Below are 26,035 nucleotides of genomic sequence, written 5' to 3'. Positions count from 1 at the left end.
ATTGTTGCAGCTTCTGTAGACATCAGAGAATGGAATTTGGTTTTAGAACTATAAACTATAAATGCCTTTTTATATGCAGTAGCCTACTTAATTTTATTTAAACGTGTATTTAAATGTCTGAAACCTAAAATAAACCTGATGAGGTCAAAAACACTGACACTGTCACTCCTCATGTTCGCTGCATTTCAGGAGAGCCAGGGGAAAACACCGTATTATACACAAACCTGTAGGGTCACTGCAATAATGAATGATCGAAACTCTTTGAATGAATTGAGCACAAATCAAATAGCTGCGTTGCTGTTTCCTCTGTCTGTGTGTCTCAGAAATCAGAGCTTGGCAAGAGTAAATCAACTAAAATACTACATTATACAAATGTTCTAGTATTTGATATGTTTATTTAAATTATTTATACCTTGTACGATATAATACATGAATTAATGGAATAAGCACAGCAGGATCTCAAACAGCCGCGTTTCGTCACTGTGCGGCTCTCAGAATCCAAACTACAGTCAATGCAGAAAAAAACATGTTGCAAACATAGAGGAATGCATGTCTAGTACTGGATAGTTTGTGCTGTTATTAAGCCCAAAGTTCAGTGTTTTGTAAGATTAAAGCAGCCAAAGAAAACACAACTTTAATCTGTCAACATTGCATACATTTGTAAAACATTAAGCCAGCACAACAATATTTTTTGAGAAACAGTCATATGCTGTTGGCTATTCTGTCTGTCATTGGCTAAATTGTGAGCATTACTGAAGATTATGGTATAAAAGCATTCGATTTGTGACACTCTGAACATACAGATACAGCACACACATCTCCAACACGCTTTAGCTAAAGCATTAAGAATGAAGTTCAGAGTAGCTGTTCTTCTGCTTCTGTACAAATGTCTTGTATTCGCTCCGAATGTCATATTCGCGACAGAACCTGCCGTCTCAGGATTGACTTGTCCTTTGAAAATATGCACAGATGTACTGAAGGAACTTGGAGCCACAGAGAAGCAACTAAAAGATCTGGAAATCAGACTTGCCAAGAGTGAAGCTCAGACTGAGGAAATCAAAAAGGAAAAACAAGCTCAGATTGAGGAAATCAAAAAGGAAAAACAAGCTCAGATTGAGGAAATCAAAAAGGAAAAACAAGCTCAGATTGAGGAAATCAAACAAGATCTGGAAATCAGACTGGCTAAGAGTGAAGCTCAGATTGAGGAAATCAAAAAGGAAAAACAAGGTGAGACGTGATTTGAAAGTGATTGAAAGCAGATTTTTTTTCTTTCAAAAACATGAAAAAACAAGAAATTCAACTATATTTTTCATTTTTCGTTCAGGGAACGACTCTGTGTCCATGAATTTGGCAACTTACGTGTGCTTATCTCAGAAATATTATAGTTATACTAGTTTATCTCAGATATAATAATTCACTTCACACCTGCACTTCACAACTACCTAATAGCCAACAGCTTTGGCTCACTGCCTGTTTTATTATTGCTGACCATCTATCAGAATCTGAGTGGCAATGCTGCTCGACTCGCTGGACAGCACAGAGATATATTGAAAAGAAATAACATTGTATGTATCAGTTATTGTTCACAGCACATCTGTTATAGTTCTATTATGATTTTTATTCATACAACAGATGGATATAATAATGCCATTATCTCAAAGAATGGTTGTTTCAGTATATGACTTTAGTGAAATATGAATTTGAGGCTAATGATTTTAAGGTGAACTTGTTTGAATTGAATAAAACCCTGAAATAAGACTTTGTACAATAAACCACAGATGAAGGGTTTTCATATTTACTGTCATCTACCAGTGTCAGAAATTAACTTTCTCTTATGAAACAATCGATTTACAGGGTATTTTTCTTTTACCTTTTATATAGAATTTATTTCCTAATCTTATTAACCCTCACACATTATGATACACATTATGATAAATCCATAGAAAAATATTTGATGCTTTTTCTTTTCTTAGAATGGCTTAACTTGAAGTGCTGTAAAAAAAAAAAAAAAAAAAAAAAAAAATGGAAAAAAATATTATTTTAAGGTACTTTATAATATGTTGCAATATGGCAACAACGTACAATAGTGGAAGTAAATTAGAATAAGTGTAAGTGTATATAGTTAATATTTTCCTCAGAAAGGTTGTTTGTATTGAATCAATTGGTGCTATTATAAAATTTAGCAGTAAATATAAACAACACGGTAACACTTTACAATAACAGTACATGAATAATCATGAACTAATACCTGAATTAATGGTTACTTCAACATGAACTCATGGTTAGTTAAGATATGAACTAATAAAGAGTGATCCTTAACTTCGACAGGAGTCATAAGGATTCATGCATGAAAACAGAAGCCTTAACTACGTGTTAATATATGTTTGATAATTAATGCATTAATTAACATTTAGGGTAAATGAAATAAATCAGTCTCCATAAGAGTAAACAAGAAGTACTCTGAATTTGAATTAAACGTGATTTAATACTGTCATAATTTACAGTGTAATATCATAATCTGCCATCTGCAGCTTTGTGACAAATAATTGCAATGGCACATGATTATTTAGCCATTAATTCCATAGATCTGTCTAATCAAATGTGGGAAATAGACTAAATACAACTAATAAATTTAATTTGATCTAAACTGTTTTCTGATTTTTATAGTTCATTTACATTTATTCATAGCTAAATAGTCATAGTTTATTCCCAGAACTAAAGTATTGTGACGTTTTGCACTGTCCCAGAAGAAACAGACAGGAGACGACATTCCAGTTTGAAAGCACCCAACGGGCTGTGGTTTATTTACTGAACGTTTACAAACTAAAACTCGAGTATTAGGAGGTGTCTTACTTCCCCAAAAATAATAAAACGCAGAAAAAGCTTGTCCCGCTTGACCAACGTTCCACCCCATTCCTCTCTTTTTTTCCCCCGCGGGCTGTGTTAGCCCCTCCCTTTAACTCTTTTTTTCCCTGAACACCTCCTCCCAACAGCAAGTGAATGAAGTAAAACACATTTATAACAAAGAATAAACAGCGTCATCGCACAGTAGTGTTGTCAAAAGTACCGACTTCGGTACCTAGTCGGTACTGAAATTTTGAAAACGTGACGCTTTGAGCGCTGTTGAGTGGATTCGTAAACATCTCTGATTGGCCGTTGTTTTCACGGCTCATCGGATATGTCTGTGATAGGCTTCAATGATCAACGCTGTAAAAATGTTGTAAATAGTCATCAATTAATCTCTTCACTAAGCGCTTACACAGATACACACGGGAGTGTTTGAAAGCAGGCGTCTATCGCGGATCGGTCCACTGTTAGATGCCTGCTTTCAGTCGCTCGCGCTCCCACTTTCAAAACGCTTTCAAATTCAAACACTTCCGTGTGCTTTCTAATGCTCCCACGCGCTGATCATTGTAGCCAATCACAGGCATATCCGATGAGTGCGTCAACACAATGGCCAATCAGAGAGTTTATGAATCCGCTCAACAGCGCTCAAAGCGTCACGTTTTTAAAATTTCAGTACTGATAGGTACCGAAGTTGGTACTTTTGACAACACTATCGCACAGTGTCATGATCACTGTCAGTTCCTGGACTACATATCCCATAATCCTCCCTGCCAACCACCTGCACTCACTCACACATCAATAACTAACACTAATCGCCACACCCAGCTGCCATGCATTACTTGGACTATATAAGCCAGTCACACACACTCACACTTTGCGAAGTCTTGTTTTCCCTGTGATACATTTCTGAGCATTATTATCCTGTCTGCCTGCCTGTTTACTGAACCTGTTGTCTACCTTCTACGATCCTGTGCTGCCTGTCCTGACCCTTGCCTTGTCTGCTGTTCTGTGAATGATATCTGCCTGTCCTGACCATTGCTTGTATCCTGACTACGATTCTGCCTGTCCCTTGCTGTTCCTGTTTGTTCCCGTTGGACCCTGCCTGTACGACCACGCTCACTTTTAATAAAAGCTTTGCAATTGGATCCCTGCCTGAGTCCAGCTTCGTTACACACAGTATGTAGGGTTTGTTTCTGGCGGGACACTCATTAGTGGCGCACGCTAGGTGTTCTCTTGGCGCGTTTGTTGTGTTGCTGGCATTTTAAACTAATAAATGTTGACTGCTTTGGTAAACTGAATTAATAATTAAAGACATATTTACATGTATGTTTTATTGGGATTTTCAGGAGGTTATGTCCAGTTATTAACTGTTTGTCGCGACCGTCAGTGAGAGTGCCCGTATCAGTCACTAGAGGGCACTCCATCCTGGACTCTTGTTTTCACCCCATGAACTACATTACCCATAACGCACTGCCGGACTCATTATCTCATGATCACTTCATTACACACACCTGTTTTGTATTATGTTATTAGTGTCTGTCTATTTATACTGAGTTGTTTCTGTCCTTGGTGTGGTTCGTTGTTTTCATGTTATGTGTACTTCTGATTCCCTGGTTTTCTTGTTTGGTTTTCTTTGTTATTTTTTGTTCCTGTTTGTTTGGACTGTCTACATGGATTTTGACCCTTGCCTGGTTTTGGATTACGTTTCTGGATTTCCCCAATAAATACTTATGCTGCGATTGGATCTACCATCCTTGTCTTTGTGTGTACCGTGACAGAACGAACCAACAGAAAATAGATCCAGCGGCATGGAGTTCCGGATCCCTTTCCCGGTCCACGGTAAGGAGCGGATGGCTCAACTTCGGGCATTGAGGGCCCTACGGCAAGACGGATGGGAGGTAGGCTGCTTTGCCAAGGTCTTTTGGGCGATGACGGTGGGGCTGAGTTACAATGATACGGCTTTGAAAGACCTTTTTAATTGCTGCCTTGATGAGCCGTTGCCCCGATGTGAGACGGAGGGGCTACGGAGTGTAGACTTCTGGAGATTTGCCGCTTATCTCAGCCGTCGGAGAGAACGGGCTTTGCAGAGTCATCCTCATACGGGCACGGAGGCCGTCACCAGTGTAAATGTTCCAGCCCATGAGTCCATTTCAGAAGGCACAGGGGAAGTGGGCACTGAGCCTCAGCTTCACCCCAGTAAGGGGAGGAGGAGAAGGAAGAAGGCTTCCTTCATCTTTCGAGGCCTGGAGGCCGCTCCAGCCAGTGAGTCCACTTCAGAGCCCGCTCCAGTCGGTGAGTCCACTTCAGAGCCCGCTCCAGTCGGTGAGTCCACTTCAGAGCCCGCTCCAGTCGGTGAGTCCACTTCAGAGCCCGCTCCAGTCGGTGAGTCCACTTCAGAGCCCGCTCCAGTCGGTGAGTCCACTTCAGAGCCCGCTCCAGCCGGTGAGTCCACTTCAGAGCCCGCTCCAGTCGGTGAGCCCAGTTTGGGTGAGCCACTGCCTCACTCTCGTAAGCGGAGGAGAAGGAGGAAGAGGGCTTCCTCCGATCTGCAAGACCCTCTGACCATAGAGACTGCTCTGGCCTCACCGAAGCGCCTTGCCCTGCCGACGCCAACGAAGCGCCTTGCCCTGCCGGCGCCAACGAAGCGCCTTGCCCTGCCGGCGCCAACGAAGCGCCTTGCCCTGCCGGCGCCAACGAAGCGCCTTGCCCTGCCGGCGCCAACAGAGCGCATTGCCCTGCCGGCGCCAACGGAGCGCCTTGCCCTGCCGGCGCCGCCGCCGCCCAACCCTCCTGCCCTGCCGTTGCCGTCCAAGCCTACTGCTCTGCCACCATCCAAGCCTTCTGCCCTGCCGCCTTCATCCAAGCCTTCTGCCCTGCCGCCTTCATCCAAGCCTTCTGCCCTGCCGCCGCCGCCAAGGCCGTCTGCCCTGCCGCCGTCATCCAGGCTTCCTGCCCTGCTGCCACTGCCCTGGCCGTTGGAACTGCTGAAACCCGCCTGGTCAGTTCCTCCAGCGCCGCCCTGGCAACCAGCCAGGACTCCAGACCCCAGGGAACCCGCCTGGTCAGTTCCTCCAGTGCCGCCCTGGCATTCAGCCAGGACCCCGACCCTCTTAGAGCCCCCGTGGTCTGTTCCACCGGCTCCCCCTGGCCTTCGGTTGGGGGCTCTGGTCCTGGCCCACCATCCCTCCCCCTGATCCACCTCCGGTCCACCTCCCTCCTGAGTTTTGGGTGTTTTTTTGTTTTTGTTGTCTGGTGGAGCATCTGGTAGCCGCTCCTTTGAGGGGGGGTAATGTCACAACCGTCAGTGAGAGTGCCCGTATCAGTCACTAGAGGGCACTCCATCCTGGACTCTTGTTTTCACCCCATGAACTACATTACCCATAACGCACTGCCGGACTCATTATCTCATGATCACTTCATTACACACACCTGTTTTGTATTATGTTATTAGTGTCTGTCTATTTATACTGAGTTGTTTCTGTCCTTGGTGTGGTTAGTTGTTTTCATGTTATGTGTACTTCTGATTTCCTGGTTTTCTTGTTTGGTTTTCTTTGTGTTATTTTTTGTTCCTGTTTGTTTGGACTGTCTACATGGATTTTGACCCTTGCCTGGTTTTGGATTACGTTTCGGGATTTCCCCAATAAATGCTTATGCTGCGATTGGCTCTACCATCCTTGTCTTCGTGTGTACCGTGACACTGTTTTTGTATTTTTGTCGTTTAAATGTATATGCTTTGATTAGCATTAGCTTGTGGACGTGCGCTATTTTACATGTAAATGTTCCTTATGTGTGTCTTTACAGGTATGTTTATGGCTTGCTTTCAAGTCCATATATGTTCAATTATATAAATAAAAATAAAATACAAATACATTTTATTTAGTTTTTTGTACCGGGGTGTAAAGGAATAAGGATGGCACTCTTAGTGTTTATTCATATATTAGTTAATGATTTGTAAGTGCATCTGTCATGACTTTACTTGAGCGGGCACAATCATAATTAACTCATTATTAAAGGGATAGTTCACCCAAAAAAGAAAATTTTGATGTTTATCTGCTTACCCCCAGGGCATCTAAGATGTAGGTGACTTTGTTTCTTCAGTCGAACACAAATGATGATTTTTAACTACAACCGTTGCCGTCTGTCAGTTGTATAATGCATGGCAATGGGAACTCAATCTATAAGAGTCAAAAAAACTTGCACAGACAAATCCAAATGAAACCCTGCGGCTCATGACGACACATTGATGTCCTAAGACACAAAACGATCGGTTTGTGCGAGAAACCGAACAGTATTTATATAATTTTTTACCTTTAAAACCCCACTATGTCCAACTGTATTCATCAATCGATTCGTGATGTCTGATCGTGCTCTGACGGAAGTGATGTCTTGATGTCTTGACTCATTGAAGTATATGCGCGAGACATCACTGCCGTTGTCAGAGCGCGATCAGACCTCACTAACCGATTTCTCAATGCTGTTGGACAGAGTGGTGTATTAGAGGTAAAAAATTATATAAATACTGTTCGGTTTCTCGCACAAACCGATCGTTTCTTGTCTTAGGACATCAATGTGCCGTCACGAGCCGCAGGGTTTAATTTGGATTTGTCTATGTGTGTTTATTTGACTCTTATAGATTGTGTCCCCATCCACTCCCATTATTTGACTGACAGACGGCAACGGTTGCAATTAAAAATCATCATTTGTGTTCTACTGAAGAAAAAAGTCACCTACATCTTGGATGCCCTGGGGGTAAGCAGATAAACATCAAATTTTCATTTTTGGTTGAACTATCCCTTTAACTAACCCTATACTAACATCAACTAATGGTTTGTTAGTGTATACTTATGTCATGACTTTACTTGAGGGGGCACATCGTAATTCATCCACTGTTAACTACTTACTGAATTCAGCTCATGATTTATCATTAACTTATCAAATACACTTGTACTAACACAACTATATAAGTATTCAGCCCAGTTAAGTGATGTTGTGTGACTTTTCATAAAGTCAGAGAATGGAGGTACAGTATGATCACGGCATGTGTCTGGATGGAGAGTGAACTTCTGAATCTGATCCCAGCAAACGTTCCCTGACCTTAGTTCATGTTTCCTGTTCGGTTATTTTTTTGGGAACGATTCCTCAGGAACTGATGTAAGTCACAGTAGTTTAGTTTGATAGGAAAGAATATCACAAAACATATTAAGACTTTTTAAGATAAATTATTAGTGTATTTAGTATTTTATATGTTTGATAAGGAGGATCAGTGAAAATAATGACAAACTAATCCTGTGCCTTTCAGTAATGTTTATAATGAAGCTGCTGATGTCAGTAATTTAACCCTTTGAGCGGTACGGTTCCACATATGGGATTTCGAACGTTCAGCGACGTCACATAACTGCCAGATTCAAACTGTGCTTTCGCGCTCTGGCTGCGAGACAGACGCGCGCGCTCTTGTCATATATCACAGCTATGCAGTGTTTTCAGCCACATAATGTTTATTTTAAGGTTTCAGACATTTAAATATGCATAAGCACCATTAAAACAATACATTAAGAGTTTATAATTTACACATTGATGTCCGACATCAGTGGAAGCAGCAATAACAAATATAATTTGGTGACATTTATTCATATTAGACACACATAATGGGCCTAAGTAACTATAAAGTTTACTCTATTATTCTTCCAGTTCACCAGCCACTTACTTGCATATATTTCGGAAGAAAATTATGAATTCACCTGCTGTAAATCCGACTGACAGGACTCTGTGAACTGCAGCGCAAACTAAGATGGTGGCGCCCATCTCGCATTATAGATCAAGATAAAGATAATTTATAAAGGTTTTAAAACGACAAAGCACACTCACTTACACATATTTGAGAATCGGAATATCATATAGTTGATGACATGGTAAGCAATTTTGCGAATATTTTAAATAAAAAAGGAAAAACTAACGGCTAACGCTGCACTGTTGGAGTGATTTATAAAGAATGAAGTTGAGTTTATGAATTATACAGACTGCAAGTGTTTAAAAATGAAAATAGCGACGGCTCTTGTCTCCGTGAATACAGTAAGAAACCATGGTAACTTTAACCACATTTAACAGTACATTAGCAACATGCTAACAAAAGATTTAGAAAGACCGTTTACAAATATCACTAAAAATATCATGATATCATGGATCATGTCAGTTATTATTGATCCATCTGCCATTTTTCGCTGTTGTTGTTCTTGCTTGCTTACCTAGTCTGATGATTCAGCTGTGCACAGATCCAGACGTATAATCCCTTTCATAATGTTGGGATCATGGGCTGGCATATGCAAATATTGGGGTCATACATAATAATGATCCAGACTGTTACGTAACAGTCGGTGTTATGTTGAGATTCGCCTGTTCTTCGGAGGTCTTTTAAACAAATGAGATTTATATAAGGAGGAGGAAACAATGGAGTTTGAAACTCACTGTATGTCTTTTCCATGTACTGAACTCTTGTTATTCAACTATCCCAAGATAAATTCAATTTTTGATTGTAGTGTATTCCAAGTTCTTATGATCAGTTAACACTTGGAAGGGGTGTTTGGCACCCTCCAACCAATGCCTCCATTCCTCCAGGGCAAGCTTGACGGCCAGTAGCTCGTGGTCACCAATGTCGTAGTTGACCTCCGCCGAGCTTGCGGGAGAAGGCGGCGCATGGATGGAGTTTACTTAGCGTCCCCTGCTGCTGAGATAACACCGCTCCCACTCCTGTGGTGGAGGTGTCCACCTCTACGACGAATGGCAGGTCTGGATCGGGGTGGACGAGGAGGGGAGCGGTGGTGAAGGCACTCTTGAGGGCTTCAAAGGCGTTGGTGGCTTCCTGGGACCAGGACAGAGACTTGGGCTGGTTACGGAGTAGATTGGTGAGTGGATGGACTATGGAACTGTAGTTTTTGATGAAGCGGCGGTAGAAATTAGCGAAGCCAAGGATGTGCTGGAGTTCTTTGATGGTGGATGGTGTGGGCCAGGAATTGATCGCTTCCACCTTCCCCTTGTCCATCCGGATGCCACTGTGATCAATTATATATCCCAGGAAATGGACAGAGGGCTGATGGAAGGAGCACTTTTCTGCCTTGAGGAAGAGATGGAATTGCCGTAAGTGTTGGAGGACCTCCGCAACGTGGTGGCGACTTTCGGCCAAGCTCCGGGATTATATGAGGATGCCATCAATGTACACCAGTACAAACTTGTGGAGGAACTCCCAGAGCACCTCGTGGATGAAATCCTGGAATACGGAGGGGGCGTTGACCAGGCCATACGGCATTACCAGGTATTCGTAATGGCCGTTGGGCATGACGAAGGCGGTCTTCCACTCGTCCCCCTCACGTATCCGGATGAGGTTATACATGCTGTGGAGGTCCAGCTTGGTGAACAAAGTGGCACCACAGAGATGTTCCAGAGCCGCTGGGACGAGGGGAAGGGGATACCGGAACTTCACGATTATCTTGTTCAGTGAACGGTAATCAATAAAGGGCCGCAAGCCTCCATCCTTTTTCGCCATAAAGAAGAAACTCGAAGCAGCAGGGGAAGTAGACGGGCGGATGTATCCTTGGTTAAGGGCCTCTTCGATGTATTCCTCCATGGCTTTCTTCTCCGGTACAGACAGGGGGTAGATTCTTCCCCTAGGCACTGGCTCACCTGGTAACAGATCGATGGCACAGTCCCATGGCTGGTGTGGAGGCAGCTTGGAGGCTTGTTGCAGGCAGAAGACGTTGCTGAAGGGGGCGTAACAGGATGGAATGTCCACTGAACGGGCGCCCTAGAACCACGTCAGTGGTGGAATCCTCCCGAACCAGCAGATGGATGTCTTCCACGTGTAGAATTCCCACAAGGAGCTGAAGGGGACCCACACATCGGCTGACCTTCTTACGGCTCAATGGTTTGCCCGTGATGGAGTGGATTTGGTAGATGGTCGGAGAGGGCAAGGTTTTGAGCTTCAGTTGTCGACAGAGGGAGCCGGAGATGAAGTTTCCTGCTGACCCTGAATCGAGGAGCGCCATCACTGGAACAGATATATCAGCGGCAGTAAGGTTTACAACAGTAGTGAGTGGTTTCATCTTCTTAATGGAGGGAATGATAGCACTCACCATGGGACGAGGAGGGCGGATGGGGCATGCAGAGATGACATGCCCAGGAGCACCACAATATAAACAGAGATTCAGGGTCAGCCTTCGTTGACGTTCTGTGCCGCGTCACCCCCTGGGTGGTTTCTGCCGCGACCACGTAACACTTTCTTGGTCACGAGCCACTTCATCTATTCATATTATTCAACTCCTGTAAAAGGTTTACCTTTATAGATTCAGGAGGAGTCAGGTAGGCATATAATATTTTCTTCTTAGATTATATTATCTCAGGGTCTACTTCTGATCACTACCGTTCCTCCTAGGCCTACGGTTCAGATATCAACCAAGCCTACCTGGGTGGGGTGGGTTAGCCTTCCGTTCAGTGCACCACAGCTAGCTCTTCGCCCTCAGAGGACAGCTATGCCTGCTAATGCACTCCCATGGCCCACTCTGTTGCGACTGGTTGGCAACCTTGACTGACTTTGTAAAGTCTGTCGGGATATCTTTATAAAAATCTATCTTTTTCAGACAGTCAACTTCTGATACCCCAAATGGATTCTCACTCTACAACAATAAACAGACTGAGACAATACTATCAGAGTTTGAGGGCAGTCCCCATTCTCATTTTATTATTTCTTGCAAAGGCAAAAGCTAAATACACCACTCTATGCCAGCTAAGCTGGAAGTTCCATGGGCCAGATAAAAAATTACATTTTTAAAGCTTACCCTCTTCTCTATTCAATATATGTTCTTCTCTAAGAAAATCAGGTGTCTTCTTTGATGTTCTGAGGGTTGTGGTCTGGCGACGGCTTCCGCTTGCTGCTTGCTTGTATGCTCTTTCTTTCTTCAGCAAAAACTACACAATATTCTACTACTACTCCTAGAGCTATTGAGGCCCGTTTTTATATTCTCTTTTAACGCATTTTTCTCTTCATTTACACACATGTGGTTTCTTCTTGCGTTAGCATATTACCTGCATGCGTCAATTGCTATGTTACTTGTCTATCACTTTTTTTTTTTACTTGCGTCAATGCTTTTTCAGTTTGCGTCAAAGGCTTAAGCAATACACACATTTATTTATTATACATTTTTATCAGATTTCTACCTTGCTAGACATTTATTTCCTAACTGTCTTCATTCTTATCAGTTACACACAACAATATTTCTCTCCCCAGAACCCATGTTCACCTACACACATAATGCAACATTTGTCATTTTTCCAGGATGTGGTATACACTTCACTCAAGCCCACAGCATGTGTTTTTGTATGTCTTGTCTTATGAAAACTTCATAGACCCCAGAGATTCTTCAAGTTTAGCAATTTTTGCTTTTTATTATATCTTTTAAAATCTTTATCAAATTGTTTGGAAGAGAACACTCCATTTCTCTTGACAGTTCATTAGAAGAGAGTCGAGAGTTATCAATTTGCATGGGTTCGCTGGCTGGTTCTGGAGGGCTGACGGGTTCGGACCAACGGAGGAGGATTTTGGAGAGTGGCTGGCCCTGGTGTTCTTCGATACACGACTGCATACCAGAGCCTACGCAGACGGCGAGCTGGATGAAGCGTTCGAGGCAGATGGATTCCTCATATGCAGCGAGATACAACCACACTCTGGGTTCCAACCCCTGACAAAAAGTGGTGATGAGGGCTTGTTCGTTCCATCCACTGGAAGCGGCTAGCGTTCTAAACTGCAAGACATAATCATTCAAGACATTGATCCTTGTTTGAGGTTATAAAGTTTCTCGCCAATCGAAGAGTCTGCAAGGGGCTTGCCGAACACTTCACGGAAGTGTGAGACGAAGGAGGAGTAGGATTGAACAACTGGACCTTTCTGTGTCCAGAGGTAATCTGCCCAGTGCAACGCTTTACCTTACAGTTGAGAGATGATGAACGCTATTTTCGCCGTGTCGTTGGGGTAGAGATGCGGTTGCATCTCCAGGACCAGCGCACATTGCAGGAGGAATCCGCTGCAATCCTCCGCCGATCCTGAGTAGGGCACTGGTTTGGCCATGGGACTGGCGTGAACCACAGGTGAAGGAGTGGAGACAGTGGTTGCGAAAGCAACAGCGGGTGACGGTGGTTGAGGAGTGAGTGCTTGGCGCAAAACGTCAACGAGCTCTTGAAATGGATCCGGGAGACTCATGTTGATATCCAATTGGTAGTGTCCGGTCCTCTGTTACAACACAGAAGGCAGACAGGTAAGTAGAGAGCTGGAGTCCTTGAGGTAAGCATTCAGGTAAGTGAAGTGCAAACGAAACCGGACAGTGAGTGTGTGTGAGTGTGGTTCTTAAGTAGTGCTGGTGATTGCAGTGGTGATGATGTGCAGGTGGCGGTGATTAGTACTCCGGGGATTGAGTGCGCTGGTAGTGGTAAATGGTGGAACCTGACGTGTCTGTGACAGACGTTTTGAGCACTTCAATTTGGAACAACCCTTCAATATGGCGGCCATGATTATTTTCACTCTGAAGTGCCCTTAGGAGGGCAACATATCCCGTTTGGAATGCACCGTATATCATGAAAATTAATGTGGCCACCTCCCTGATCAGTGCCCTGACTACTGAACTAGGGAGCTGAAGCTGATTGAGACGCATCCTTTAGCTCCGCCCACGGCATGACGGTAGACACGCCTCCAGGAACGCTGCTTTTTACAGAAAGACTCTGTACAGCATATCTGTCTTTTATAAATATGATAAAACTAAAGACTCTTCAAAGATATGAAAGGTGCCCTCAAATGAAAAATTGAATTTACCTTGGCATAGTTGAATAACAAGAGTTCAGTACATGGAAATGACATACAGTGAGTTTCAAACTCCATTGTTTCCTCCTTCTTACATAAATCTCATTTCTTTAAAAGACCTCCGAAGAACAGGCGAATCTCAACATAACACAGACTGTTACGTAACAGTCGGGCTGTACGATAGATTGTAAAAAAAAAAATATCATGATATTTTTAGTAATATTTGTAAACAGTCTTTTTTTTCAATTATTTTTTTGATTATTTATTTTTAACATTTTAATAACATAACGCACAGAATAGAAAAAAAAAATATAATAATAAAATAGAAATTAAAAACAAAAAAAAAACAAAAAAAAAACAGCAAGTTAAATCAAGTCAGTCCATGGTCACAGATCACAGTTCAACCTTTGTAAATGTTATGTAAACATGCCAAACATTGTAGTGTCAGAGGTCCATAAGCGGTTCCCATATCTTCCTGAAGGCATCCCACTTATTTTTTAGGACATATGTGCGTTGTTCCAGCCTTAAAGTTTCATTTAGGATTTGTTTAAACAGATTGAATGATGGGGGTCTCTGTTGTTTCCAATTGAGCAAGATGCATTTCTTTGCTATATACAACATTAAGATAATCCTCTTCCTGCATGTGGTGTCCAGTGTCTTGTCCAATTCAGTACCAAAGAGGTACAGTGTTGGTGTAACGTCCAACGGGGTTTCCACAATCTTAACAGTTAGATCATGAACTGCCTTCCAGAAATGTTTTAATTTCCTGCATTCCCAAAAAACATGCATAATTGACCCTTTACATGTTTTACAACGATGACATCTGGGGGATGAATTAGGAAACATTTTACTTAAGCGGAGCGGAGTAAGGTACATTCTGTGCATGAATTTATAATTTTGTTCGATTATTTTATTACAGGACAGTGAGGAAAAAACATTCTGACATATCGTATCCCACTGATCGTCATCAAAAGCACATCCCATATCCTTCTGCCATATGTTCCTAAGTGGGGTTAAGGAAGAGCTGTAATGATCCAACAAAGTGCTATATATTTCAGAGATTTTTCCTTTTAATGATGTTGATTTTACCAAAATCTCCTCAAGATTTGTTAGCCCCAAAGATAGACGTTTTTCCCCTTTTAGGGTGTTTATTAGATGGCGAATTTGTAAGTATTTATAAAAGTCCTGTTTCAGAATTTCATATTCTGACATTAAAACAGCAAAGGACTTGAGCGTATCACCATCGAACAATTGTTGGAGTTGGTATATGCCATTACTTCTCCACTCTGCAAACAAAGAACCACCAATAGATGATGGCAGATCTGGATTTAGGGATAAGGGGGAAAGCCTGGAGATTTTACCAAAATTCCCACAGAACTTGTTTGTGTCTTGCCAAGCCCGAAGAGTGTTGTAAACTACATACGTTTTTGTTATTTGATGTAGTTCCTTTATGTTGTTAATGAATGGTAGCAAGGTTGTAGAAATAGGAGTACAGAATTCTTCTTCTATGTCTATTCAGACTGCACTATTACGTCTTTGCACCCAGCTAATAATGTTCTTTGTCTGGGCGGCCCAATAGTACCTCTGTAAGTCTGGTACTGCCAGTCCCCCTTTCTCTCTGGATTTTGTTAAAGGCTATTCTTGGTGAGGAATTTTTCCAGATGAAAGAGGTTAACATTTTGTTTACAGATTTAAAGAAAGTTTTATCCAAGTAACAGGGCAGTGACTGAAATAAATAACTAAAACGGGGCAGAACATTCATTATAATTACATTAGTTCGTCCAAGAAATGAGATGGGGAGCAATTTCCAATGTTCTAATTCTTCTTTAATCTTTTTAAGCAGTGGAATGTAATTTATGAGGTAGAGGTCCTTAAGTTTTAGAGCCACATTCACCCCAAGATATTTAAAGCTGCTTTGAGCCCAGGTGAACGGTGAGATTGCCTTGAGTCTATTCGAAACTGACGAGTTAATTAATAATGCATTGGATTTTGTCAAATTGATTTTATAGTCTGAAATTGTTCCAAATTTAGTGATAAGGTCTAATATTGCTGGGATTGATTGCTCTGGACTAGTTAAGTATAAAATTATATCATCGGCATAAAGTGAAATTTTGTTCTGTGTTTTCCCGATATTTATACCAGCAATCTCTTCATTAGCCCATATGGCTTCTGCGAGTGGTTCAATTGCCAAATTAAATAAAAATGGAGACAAAGGGCACCCCTGTCGACAGCCTCTAAACAAATCAAATTTTTCAGTGAGGGTAACATTTATACATACTTGGGCTTGTGGATTGCTATACATAGTTCTGACCCATCTAATACATTTTTCACCAAGATTAAATTTCTCCAGAACGGCAAACAGATATGACCACTTGACCCTATCAAACGCTTTTTCTGCGTCAAGCAAAAGTAATAAGGCTGTTCTGTTGTGTAGGGATGAGTGGTCAATTATATTTAGTAGCTTCCGGATATTGTCAGATGCATAGCGTGCCTTCATAAAGCCGGACTGATTGGGATTAATAATCTGGGGCAAAAGGTCTTCCAGCCTGTGTGCAATTAATTTGGATAATATCTTAAAGTCAACTGGAAGTAATGATATTGGGCGATATGATGTTGTCCTTCTTGTGTATTAACCCTTGTGCATTAAAAAAAAAAAGTTACACTTAGGTTAAAAATTGACAAAAATGTCCATGCCAAAAAACTGTTAGATTCTTGGGTGGGTCAATGAAGAACAACAACATTAATTTTGAGGCATTTATATTTTTTATGTAGTGTCAATTTTTTAAAAAAAACTAACACTTAGGTTAAAAATGGACAAAAGTGTCCATGCCAAAAAACTGTCACAGAAATATGATTTATTAATATTTTTTTCCACTTTCACTGATGTCATTTTTTTAACCAGCATCTGTTCTATCCATAGATACCAAATATTCATTAATTTTAAGAACTTTAACCCTTTAAATGCTGGTTTGTTTAAATAATGCCATAGGTGTTTTTTTATGAAAAAATTAAAAATAGTAGTTAATTTTCATAAACTAAATGCAGAATTTTTTTTTTCTTTGCTTATTAGATTTTTGGGTGGGTCAATGAAGAACAACAACATTAATTTTGAGGCATTTATATTTTTTATGTAGTGTCAGATTTTTTACAAAAAATAACACTTAGGTCCATAATGGACAAAAATGTCCATGCCAAAAAACTGTCATAGAAATATTATATATTAATATTTTTTCCACTTTCACTGATGTCAATTTTTTAACCAGCATCTGTTCTATCCATAGATACGAAATATTTATTCATTTTCAGAATTTTAACACTTTACAAATCGGTTTCTTTACATCCTCGGCTTCTAATGCACCTGTGTGCTCAGTGTCAGTGGGCAGCACTAGTTTCAGAGCTTCCTCTGCTGAGTAACGTCTCTTCAAACACTGAAATGATCAACCCCTCAAGCACCACATATGTATAGGTTTGGCTGTGAGGACACCTGTGTGAACTCAAACTTTGTATAAAATCTACCAGACTAAAAAATCGGTATTTTCTTGTGGTGAAAACTAAAATAATGTGTTTAGGGGCTTCTGAACGTCTAATTCAAATTCAAGCGTAACTTTTATCTCCGTACAAAAACAATAACAAGTGAAAAAGTGCAATCAAGGGTTAAGATGCGTGTTTGGTCAAAAAGAAGAACCTTAAAGCCTTCTTTGACCTTTTTCATAGTTTTCACATGACCCTATGACCCTGCCAGGGGTGTGACTCATACATGGAGTGGGATTTTTGATTGCCAGTATGATATAATTTCTTTCAAACTAATTACACAAATTAAATTTTCAATAAACACCTGCAAACTACACTCTGACATCCTTACCAGTATACCCAATAACTGCGTTATTTTTCAAATTGACTTTATCATAGACTATAATATGCATAAGCAGAAAACTCAAATAAAGCGAGTATTTCTTTTATATGCCAAATTTGAAAATATGGCACAATCTAGTAAAAAATGGTAAAAATGTAAAATTTGAAGCCTTGCCGATAGAATGAATGCCAATTTGCAAATATTGTATCATTTGATAGTCAAATGGCCCTGGGTTAAAAAATTGCAGTTTTAATGGGTTTCAATGTGGACATTTTTGTCCTTAAGGTCCTAAGTGTGAGTATTTTTTATACGGAGGGTAAAATTGATTTTTTGAAGGAAATGAGGGTAAAATATTAAAATTCCAATAAAAATAAACACCTGAGCCAAAATTCATGTAGTTGGCATTAACAAAGGCACACTTATAACAAAAAACAAAACTGAAATGGACAAAAATGTCCATAAGGATGCACAAGTTAAAGATATTATTGCTGTCTTCATAGTGTCAGGAAGGACGCTGTTTTCAAAAAAATCAGTAACCATGGGCATGAAAAGTGGCTCGATTTGCACCCAGAAAGCCTTATAAAATTCTACAGAATATCCGTCCAAACCTGGGGGTTTTCCAGAGGGCATTGACTTAATTGCTTGTAACACTTCCTCTGGGGTGAATGGGGCACTTAACTGCTCCTTCTCATCCTCAGAGATAGAGGGTAAGGATATTTTTTCCAAAAATCTGTGGATATCTGTTGCGAAGGGATTTTCTGACGCGTAAAGCTGTTTATAAAAATCAAGAAATGATGACTTAATAAATTGTGTATCATATTCCAACTGACCTGCCGCATTACGTGTGCATTTTATTGTGCTTTCTGCACGTTCTTTTTTGAGTTGATAGGCTAGAAATTTCCTCGGCTTGTTACCATATTCATGATATTTCTGTTTAGTAAAGAATAAAAGTTTTTTAATATGTTCTGTTTGAATGAGATTAAGATTAGTTCTGGCTGCATTAAGTTTTCTTAAGTTTTCCACTGTAGGAGATTGTTTATTGCATTGTTCCAAATCGATTAACTCTTTCTTAAGTTGTTCTGCTTGTTTAGTAATTGATTTTTTTTTGCAGATGCGTATGAGATCAACTGGCCCCTAATTACTGCTTTAGCCGCATCCCACATCACTGCCGGAGTAACAGGGGAGGACACATTATCCTGTCTGTACTGCTCTAACCATTTTCTAACATTTTTACAGGCTTCACGGTCTGTGAGAAGTGAGGCATTAAATCTCCATTGTTTGTTTTGATTTGTCTGTTGGGGCAGGGATAACCGCAGGTAGACTGGTGAGTGGTCTGATATAAGAATGGGCCCTATATCACACGAAACTATAGATGAGAGATGATCTTGGGGTAAAAAAAAATAAATCTAATCGGGAGTATGATTTGTGTATAGCCAAATAGAAAGTGTAATCTTTCTTTGTGGGATTAAGTTCTCTCCAAACATCGACCAGGCCTATATCAGCCGAGGTTAATCTCAGAGTCTTAGAAGCATTGGGGTTAGACAGTGTGGATGAAGATTTGTCTAAGTTACTATCCATATGACAATTAAAATCTCCAGCAACTATTCCAAAGTCTGTATTATATTGATTAAATAGGCTGATTATATCCATCATGAATTTAGGGTTATCTTCGTTTGGTGCGTATACATTCAACAATGTCAGTTCTTGTCCATAAAGCATCCCCTTGATTAGTATTTGTCTGCCACCTAAATCCCTATATTGCTTGTTAATTATAAAAGGTATTCTTTTATGAACAAGTATTGCGGTTCCCCTTTTATTGCTAGTAAAGCTAGAAAAATAAACTTGCCCGACCCAGTCTCTCTTGAGTTTTTTGTGCTCTTCGTTGGACAAATGGGTTTCCTGAAGGAAAGCTATGTCTACTTTTTCTTTTTTTAAGAATGTAAGAACTCTCTTCCGCTTGATTGGGTGGCCAAGGCCTCTGACATTAAACGTTATTACATTAAGTGTACTAAACATACAGAGTTTTGCCTGTTACATTGCTTTCGCGTGACCATGATAGAAATGAAGTAAAAGAAAAAACAATATAAGACCAAAGAACTAATGAAAGCAAAAAATGTAACATGGGTAGAGCATGAGGGGCCCCCTCTACCCATTCCCTCCCCGCCTCCCCAAAACCCTAGCCTAGTCCCCAAACGACAAGGCAACACCCTTGAAACACGTAACACCCTCAAGTTGACTGGCAAGTAACAACTAACTGTCAACAGCACACAACTATTTAGAAAAAGACAGCGTCTCTGTGCAGGAGGACGGCAAGATAAGAGTTAAACCTTAAATTTCTTGGGTGGTACTTCACTCCACATAACAACAAGCATGCAGGTAATGTAAAAATAAATAAATAATAATAATAGATAAATAAAAAAATAAAAAAAAACACCTTTTAAATTAGTCCAAATAAACAATATAATAGCATAAAAAAAAGATATATGTATAATAATTGTTCTCAAGTGCATACATATACACATATATATATATACATATACATATATATATATATATAAAAAAAAAAAATCTAACCATGTTAGAAAAGTATAAAATATATCCAAAATAAAGTGACAGTTACATAAAAAGGCTGCTAATATTCATGGAAAATAAATAAATAAAATAAAGATAAAGCAAGAGACTGTTTTATAGTAGCCTGTGTGTGCCTGCTGCGGATTGTTCATATATCCCACTGATGTAGAGCCCAACATTACCTGGCTTAACTGTCCACCAACAGGCCTAATAGTGAGCCTGATTTCTGCACAGAAATGTGTGTACTCATCCCTCTTCGGGTATAGAAAACGATTCAGATCAATCCTGGTACATTTAGGCTATTTTGCAGTAATTTTGCGGTGAAATTCCTCAGCCTCTTGTGGGGAGGAGAACATCTGGATCTTCCCGTTGTGTAGCACTCTCAGTTTACATGGTTGGAGGTGAAATCCTCGGAAGGTCCCCATGTCAACAAACAGCTTTTTAACAGTGTTGAACTCCCGTCTTCGTCGGATCGTCTCCGTGGAGAAATCCTGGACAAATGTGAGTTTGGATCCGTCGTGTGTAGTGTCCCGTTGTCTTGTGGAGCGTAAGACGAATTCTTTATCTTGATAGTTGAGAAAGCGAAGGAGAACGGCTCGATTCTGGTTGGGGATAGCTGAGGCCAGGGTACGGTGGGCTCTTTCTAATATGAATACTCTGTTGGATTCGATGCCCAGCCACTGGGGTAACATCGGTTATAAAGTCCAAAAGAGGACACTTACTCTCAGCTCCCTCCTTAAGACCAAACAGCCGAATATTTTTCCTCCTACCGCGGTTTTCTAGGTCTTCTGTCTTTTCTTCCAGGTATGCGAGCCGCCTTGTTGCTTTAGCCAGATCCCTCTCGCTCCTATCCAGCGCGTCCTCTGTAGCGGCTATGCGGGCTTCAGCTTCCTCGATTCGTTTTTCATTAGCTGTCACGTCTCGTTTAATTTCACCTAAATTATTCTCCATCACCGAGATAGAGTTCGTCAGCTCCCCCAGTTGGTTGTTTATTCCGTCCAGCTTCGAGCTGAACTCAGAGCGGAGTGATTTAAGCTCAGTTAGCACGTCGGTTACACTAGCCATGTTGTTGTCTTCGACACTCTCGACCGGAGAAGATATCTTCGCGCTTCATGCGCTTGTCTTGCGAGCATTCGAGAAGATTTCACACTCCTTTGGTACAGGGGGTTTAGGCATTATTTGTATTATGAAGTTGACCAGGTTTGCAAAGGTCTGGAGCTGTTTAATGTGCGATGTTGTACGGAGCCGTCAAACTATGCTGCCATCTTGTTCGGGCTCTCTAGCGCCCCCTCGTAAACAGTCTTTCTGAATGTTTTTGTTAGCATGTTGCTAATGTACGGTTAAATGTGGTTAAAGTTACCATCGTTTCTTACTGTATTCACGGAGACAAGAGCCGTTGCTATTTTCATTTTTAAACACTTGCAGTCTGTATTATTCAAAAACACAACTTCATTCTTTATAAATCTCTCCAACAGTGTAGCATTAGCCGTTAGCCACTGAGCACAGTCTCAAACTCATTCAAAATCAGAAGTAAACAATATAACAGTATACAATACTCACATAATCCGACGCATGCATGACAAACACTTTGTAAAGATCCTTTTGAGGGTTATATTAGCTGTGTAAACTTTGTTAAGGCACTGTTTAAGGCAAGCGCGAGCTCTGTGGGCGGAGAGCACAAGATTTAAAGGGGCCGCAGCATAAATCGGCTCATTTTTAATGATGCCCCAAAATAGGCAGTTAAAAAATTGAATAAAAAAAAATCTATGAGGTATTTTGAGCTGAAACTTCACAGACACATTCAGGGGACACCTTAGACTTATATTACATCTTTTAAAAACATGTTCTAGGGCACCTTGAAGGATGCTATAGGTGTGAAACAATACATTGATACATCAATCTAATGTCTAACGATATGATGTATCGATGCAACGCGTAAAAAAATGATACCTGTGGGCTATTTATAGAGGCACCTTTTTTTTAACACTATCCACATTTTCACACAATGACAGTCAATGCATTATCACCAATGTGTGCTTCTGGTTTAAAGGTGCCATAGAATTGAAAATTGAATTTACCTTGGCATAGTTGAATAACAAGAGTTTTGTACATGGAAATGACATACAGTGAGTCTCAAACACCATTGTTTCCTTGCAACAGTCGGGATCATTAATATGTACGCCCCCAAATTTTGCATATGTCAGCCCATGTTCAAGGCATTAGACAAGCCAGTATTAATGTCTGGATCTGTGCTCAGCTGAATCATCAGACTTTATGCAGGTAAGCAAGCAAGAACAATAGCGAAAAATGGCAGATGGAGCAATAATAACTGACATGATCCATAATATCATGATATTTTTAGTGATATTTGTAAATTGTCTTTCTAAATGTTTCGTTAGCATGTTGCTAATGTACTGTTAAATGTGGTTAAAGTTAACATAATTTCTTACTGTATTCACGGAGTTGTTATTTTCATTTTTAAACACTTGCAGTCTGTATAATTCATAAACACAAACACAACATTCGTAATAAATCTCTCCAACAGTGTGTAATGTTAGCTTTAGCCATGGAGCACCATCAAACTCATTCAGAATCAAATGTAAACATCCAAATAAATACCATACATACATGATCCCATAGGCTGCATGACAAACACTTTGTAAAGATCCATTTTGAGGGTTATATTAGCTGTGTTAACTTTGCTTATGCAATGTATTATAGAGTTGTGAGCTCGGGGGCGGGGGAGCATGAGCGTTTAAAGGGGAAGCATGTTGAATCTAAATCTCAATAATGGGTAGAATATTTGTAATCTCAATCATCAGTTTAGAAACAGACGTCTCAACCCCTGTGATGTGTGGCAGCAGCAGCACGAGATCTCAGGAGAATGACCAAGCAGACACAGATCAAGTGTGGTACAAAGCATTCTCAGATTTATTCAGGAAGAAGGGTCATATATATAGACATAGGTCAAACAACAATCTCCAGGATGGTTTGAGCATCCAATCATACGACTTAAGAATCAAACCTTACCATGTATGGCATTTCAAGAAATATAATAACAAATAAGAAATGTATGTGCGTAAATGTGTGCGTGTCTTCAACTTCTGGTTACGTGTGAGAGTGTCAGTGTGTCCAAGGACTGCTACTTCTTGTTTTGTCTAGGTAGGTACCAGTGGCGGCTACTGGTCTGTCAGAGAGGGGAAGCTCATTTTCGGCCTACATCATAAAATTGTCTATTTATTTAAAAGTAAATTCTGCCCTACGTTCCTTTTCAAGAAAATGGTCTGTGACCCTGTCGTACCAACTAGGAGTCTTTTCAAGTGACTTGACCAGTGTCCTCTCAATGGCCAGCAGATGGTTTCATCAAGAGGCATGGCCAGCAGTACATTTTATTTGTCACAGCACTTCCAGTCAGCCAGCTAACTTTGTCATACCAGGAGAGCTGAAAAGACCTGTTATTTTTCCCTATCTTTTGCACTAAATCAATCTTAGGTGTTGATCTGCCCTGCTGTTTAATTCTAAGTTTTTCCTCGTAAGGAACACTTTCAAATGGCTTCGCCAATATTAGCACCGTCTGCCATCGTGCGCAGTTTCACCCACGACGCTAGCCTAGCCTACTAACGTTATATGAATGAATGAAGGAATGAATGAATGAACGATCTAAAAAAAAAATATTCAACTCTGTAAAACTGAAACAAAGAATGTGGTATATAATTGTGTGAAATGTATGATGAAAATCAAGCAATTTCGCCAAGCAAATATCAAAGAAATAGGTTGCAGCAGTTTTTATTTTGACTGAACTTGAGAAATCCGCGATGGGACTGAGCGCGAATAGCTTCAGTGATTCCTTATAGTGCAGAATCGCTGTCAGTCAAAAGGAGATGCAGTCTTTCGACAGACCCTCCAATCATCACGCAGAAGTTCGGAGTCCGGGCCAGCCCACTCCCCATTCACCCCCAGAGACGCTGAGCGTCCGTGGGCGGGACATAATCGCAGCGTTTATCCAATGACCGTCTAGTTTCGAAGCGCTGAAAAAAAACGTTCAAAGCAGCCCCATTGAAGTCAATGGACACTGGGCTTCAATAGGGAAATGCACTGTGACGCTGCGGGAATGTATGAGAAGGAAATCGAGTCAGCCGACCTGCTATATGTAACTGATTCTGAACGAACTCGTCTTTGAGATGAACGTTTTCTAACACATTTTTAGTCAATAAAATGTTAATACAATAGTACATATTTGACCATTAATTTTGTGACATTATAAGGGAAGCCGAGCTTCCCTTGCAGTCTTAAAGAAATCGCCACTGGTAGGTACATAAGCTGCACAATGGAAAAATCCCAAGACACAGAGAAAGTCAAAAAGTGAAGCCCAAGAAATAAGAGATTATTTAATTATGCCCCAAAATAGGCCGCTAAAAAATGTAGTAAAAATAAATCTATGAGGTATTTTGAGCTGAAACTTCACAGACACAGTCAGGGGACACCTTATACTTATATTACATCTTGTGGTAAAGTGTTCTAGGGCAGAGCGTCTTTCAGAAAAACGCTCGGGACAGTAGATGGAACTGAGCCAGTGCTGAATCTTCACAAAGGTTTATCATTTGTTCGTGTTTAAAGCCTTGCAAAAAACAGTGTGCACACATCTCAGACAGTGTCTGTTACTTAGATCACAACACTGGAGAACAGAGCACTGTGAATCGTTCTTCACACACACACAGTAACTGTTAAAAGAAAATCCTCAATAAACTGTGACTCTGTGTTGCTTCAAGCGCATCATTGTGCACTCGGGATGTGTATAAGTGCTTTGTGCCGCTCTGTATTGGAGCCTTTATAAAACTTTTGCAGAACGAGAGAATATTAATGGGCAGTCTTGCTCTGTCCTACGTACAGTGGGTACGGAAAGTATTCAGACCCCCTTAAATTTTTCACTCTTTGTTATATTGCAGCCATTTGCTAAAATCATTTAAGTTCATTTTTTTCCTCATTAATGTACACACAGCTCACCCAATATTGACAGAAAAACACAGAATTGTTGACATTTTTGCAGATTTATTAAAAAAGAAAAACTGAAATATCACATGGTCCTAAGTATTCAGACCCTTTGCTGTGACAGTCATATATTTAACTCAGGTGCTGTCCATTTCTTCTGATCATCCTTGAGATGGTTCTACACCTTCATTTGAGTCCAGCTGTGTTTGATTATACTGATTGGACTTGATTAGGAAAGCCACACACCTGTCTATATAAGACCTTACAGCTCACAGTGCATATCAGAGCAAATGAGAATCATGAGGTCAAAGGAACTGCCTGAAGAGCTCAGAGACAGAATTGTGGCAAGGCACAGATCTGGCCAAGGTTACAAAAAAAATTCTGCTGCACTTAAGGTTCCTAAGAGCACAGTGGCCTCCATAATCCTTAAATGGAAGACGTTTGGGATGACCAGAACCCTTCCTAGAGCTGGCCGTCTGGCCAAACTGAGCTATCGGGGGAGAAGAGCCTTGGTGAGAGAGGTAAAGAAGAACCCAAAGATCACTGTGGCTGAGCTCCAGAGATGCAGTCGGGAGATGGGAGAAAATTTTAGAAAGTCAACCATCACTGCAGCCCTCCACCAGTCGGGGCTTTATGGCAGAGTGACCCGACAGAAGCCTCTCCTCAGTGCAAGACACATGAAAGCCCGCATGGAGTTTACCAAGATGGTGAGAAATAAGATTCTCTGGTCTGATGAGACCAAGATAGAACATTTTGGCCTTAATTCTAAGCGGTATGTGTAAAGAAAACCAGGCACTGCTCATCACCTGTCCAATACAGTCCCAACGGTGAAGCATGGTGGTGGCAGCATCATGCTGTGGGGGTGTTTTTCAGCTGCAGGGACAGGACGACTGGTTGCAATCGAGGGAAAGATGAATGCGGCCAAGTACAGGGATGTC

The 26,035-nt window shown here is 40.8% G+C and overlaps 1 protein-coding gene across 2 annotated transcripts in view; it reads left to right on the top strand.

Annotated features, from left to right (window-relative positions):
• The first annotated feature begins 767 nt into the window (after nucleotides 1-767).
• Nucleotides 768-26,035, top strand: part of LOC137006990 (tripartite motif-containing protein 16-like) — a 29,251-nt gene continuing 3,983 nt past the window's right edge. Inside the window, exons 1-2 of one of the 2 annotated variants that reach the window (XM_067368218.1) lie at nucleotides 768-1,227; nucleotides 18,649-18,735. In XM_067368218.1, coding sequence (XP_067224319.1) covers nucleotides 849-1,227; nucleotides 18,649-18,735 — 466 coding nt within the window. In that variant the 5' untranslated portion in view covers nucleotides 768-848. The remainder of the gene's footprint in view (nucleotides 1,228-18,648; nucleotides 18,736-26,035) is intronic. The other variant, XM_067368228.1, reaches the window with a different exon arrangement.

Source organism: Chanodichthys erythropterus, chromosome 3 (genome assembly GCF_024489055.1).
Source record: "Chanodichthys erythropterus isolate Z2021 chromosome 3, ASM2448905v1, whole genome shotgun sequence".
Lineage (NCBI taxonomy): Eukaryota > Metazoa > Chordata > Actinopteri > Cypriniformes > Xenocyprididae > Chanodichthys > Chanodichthys erythropterus.
Note: the sequence above shows the minus strand (reverse complement) of the source record. Positions and strands in the feature narration are given on the sequence as shown.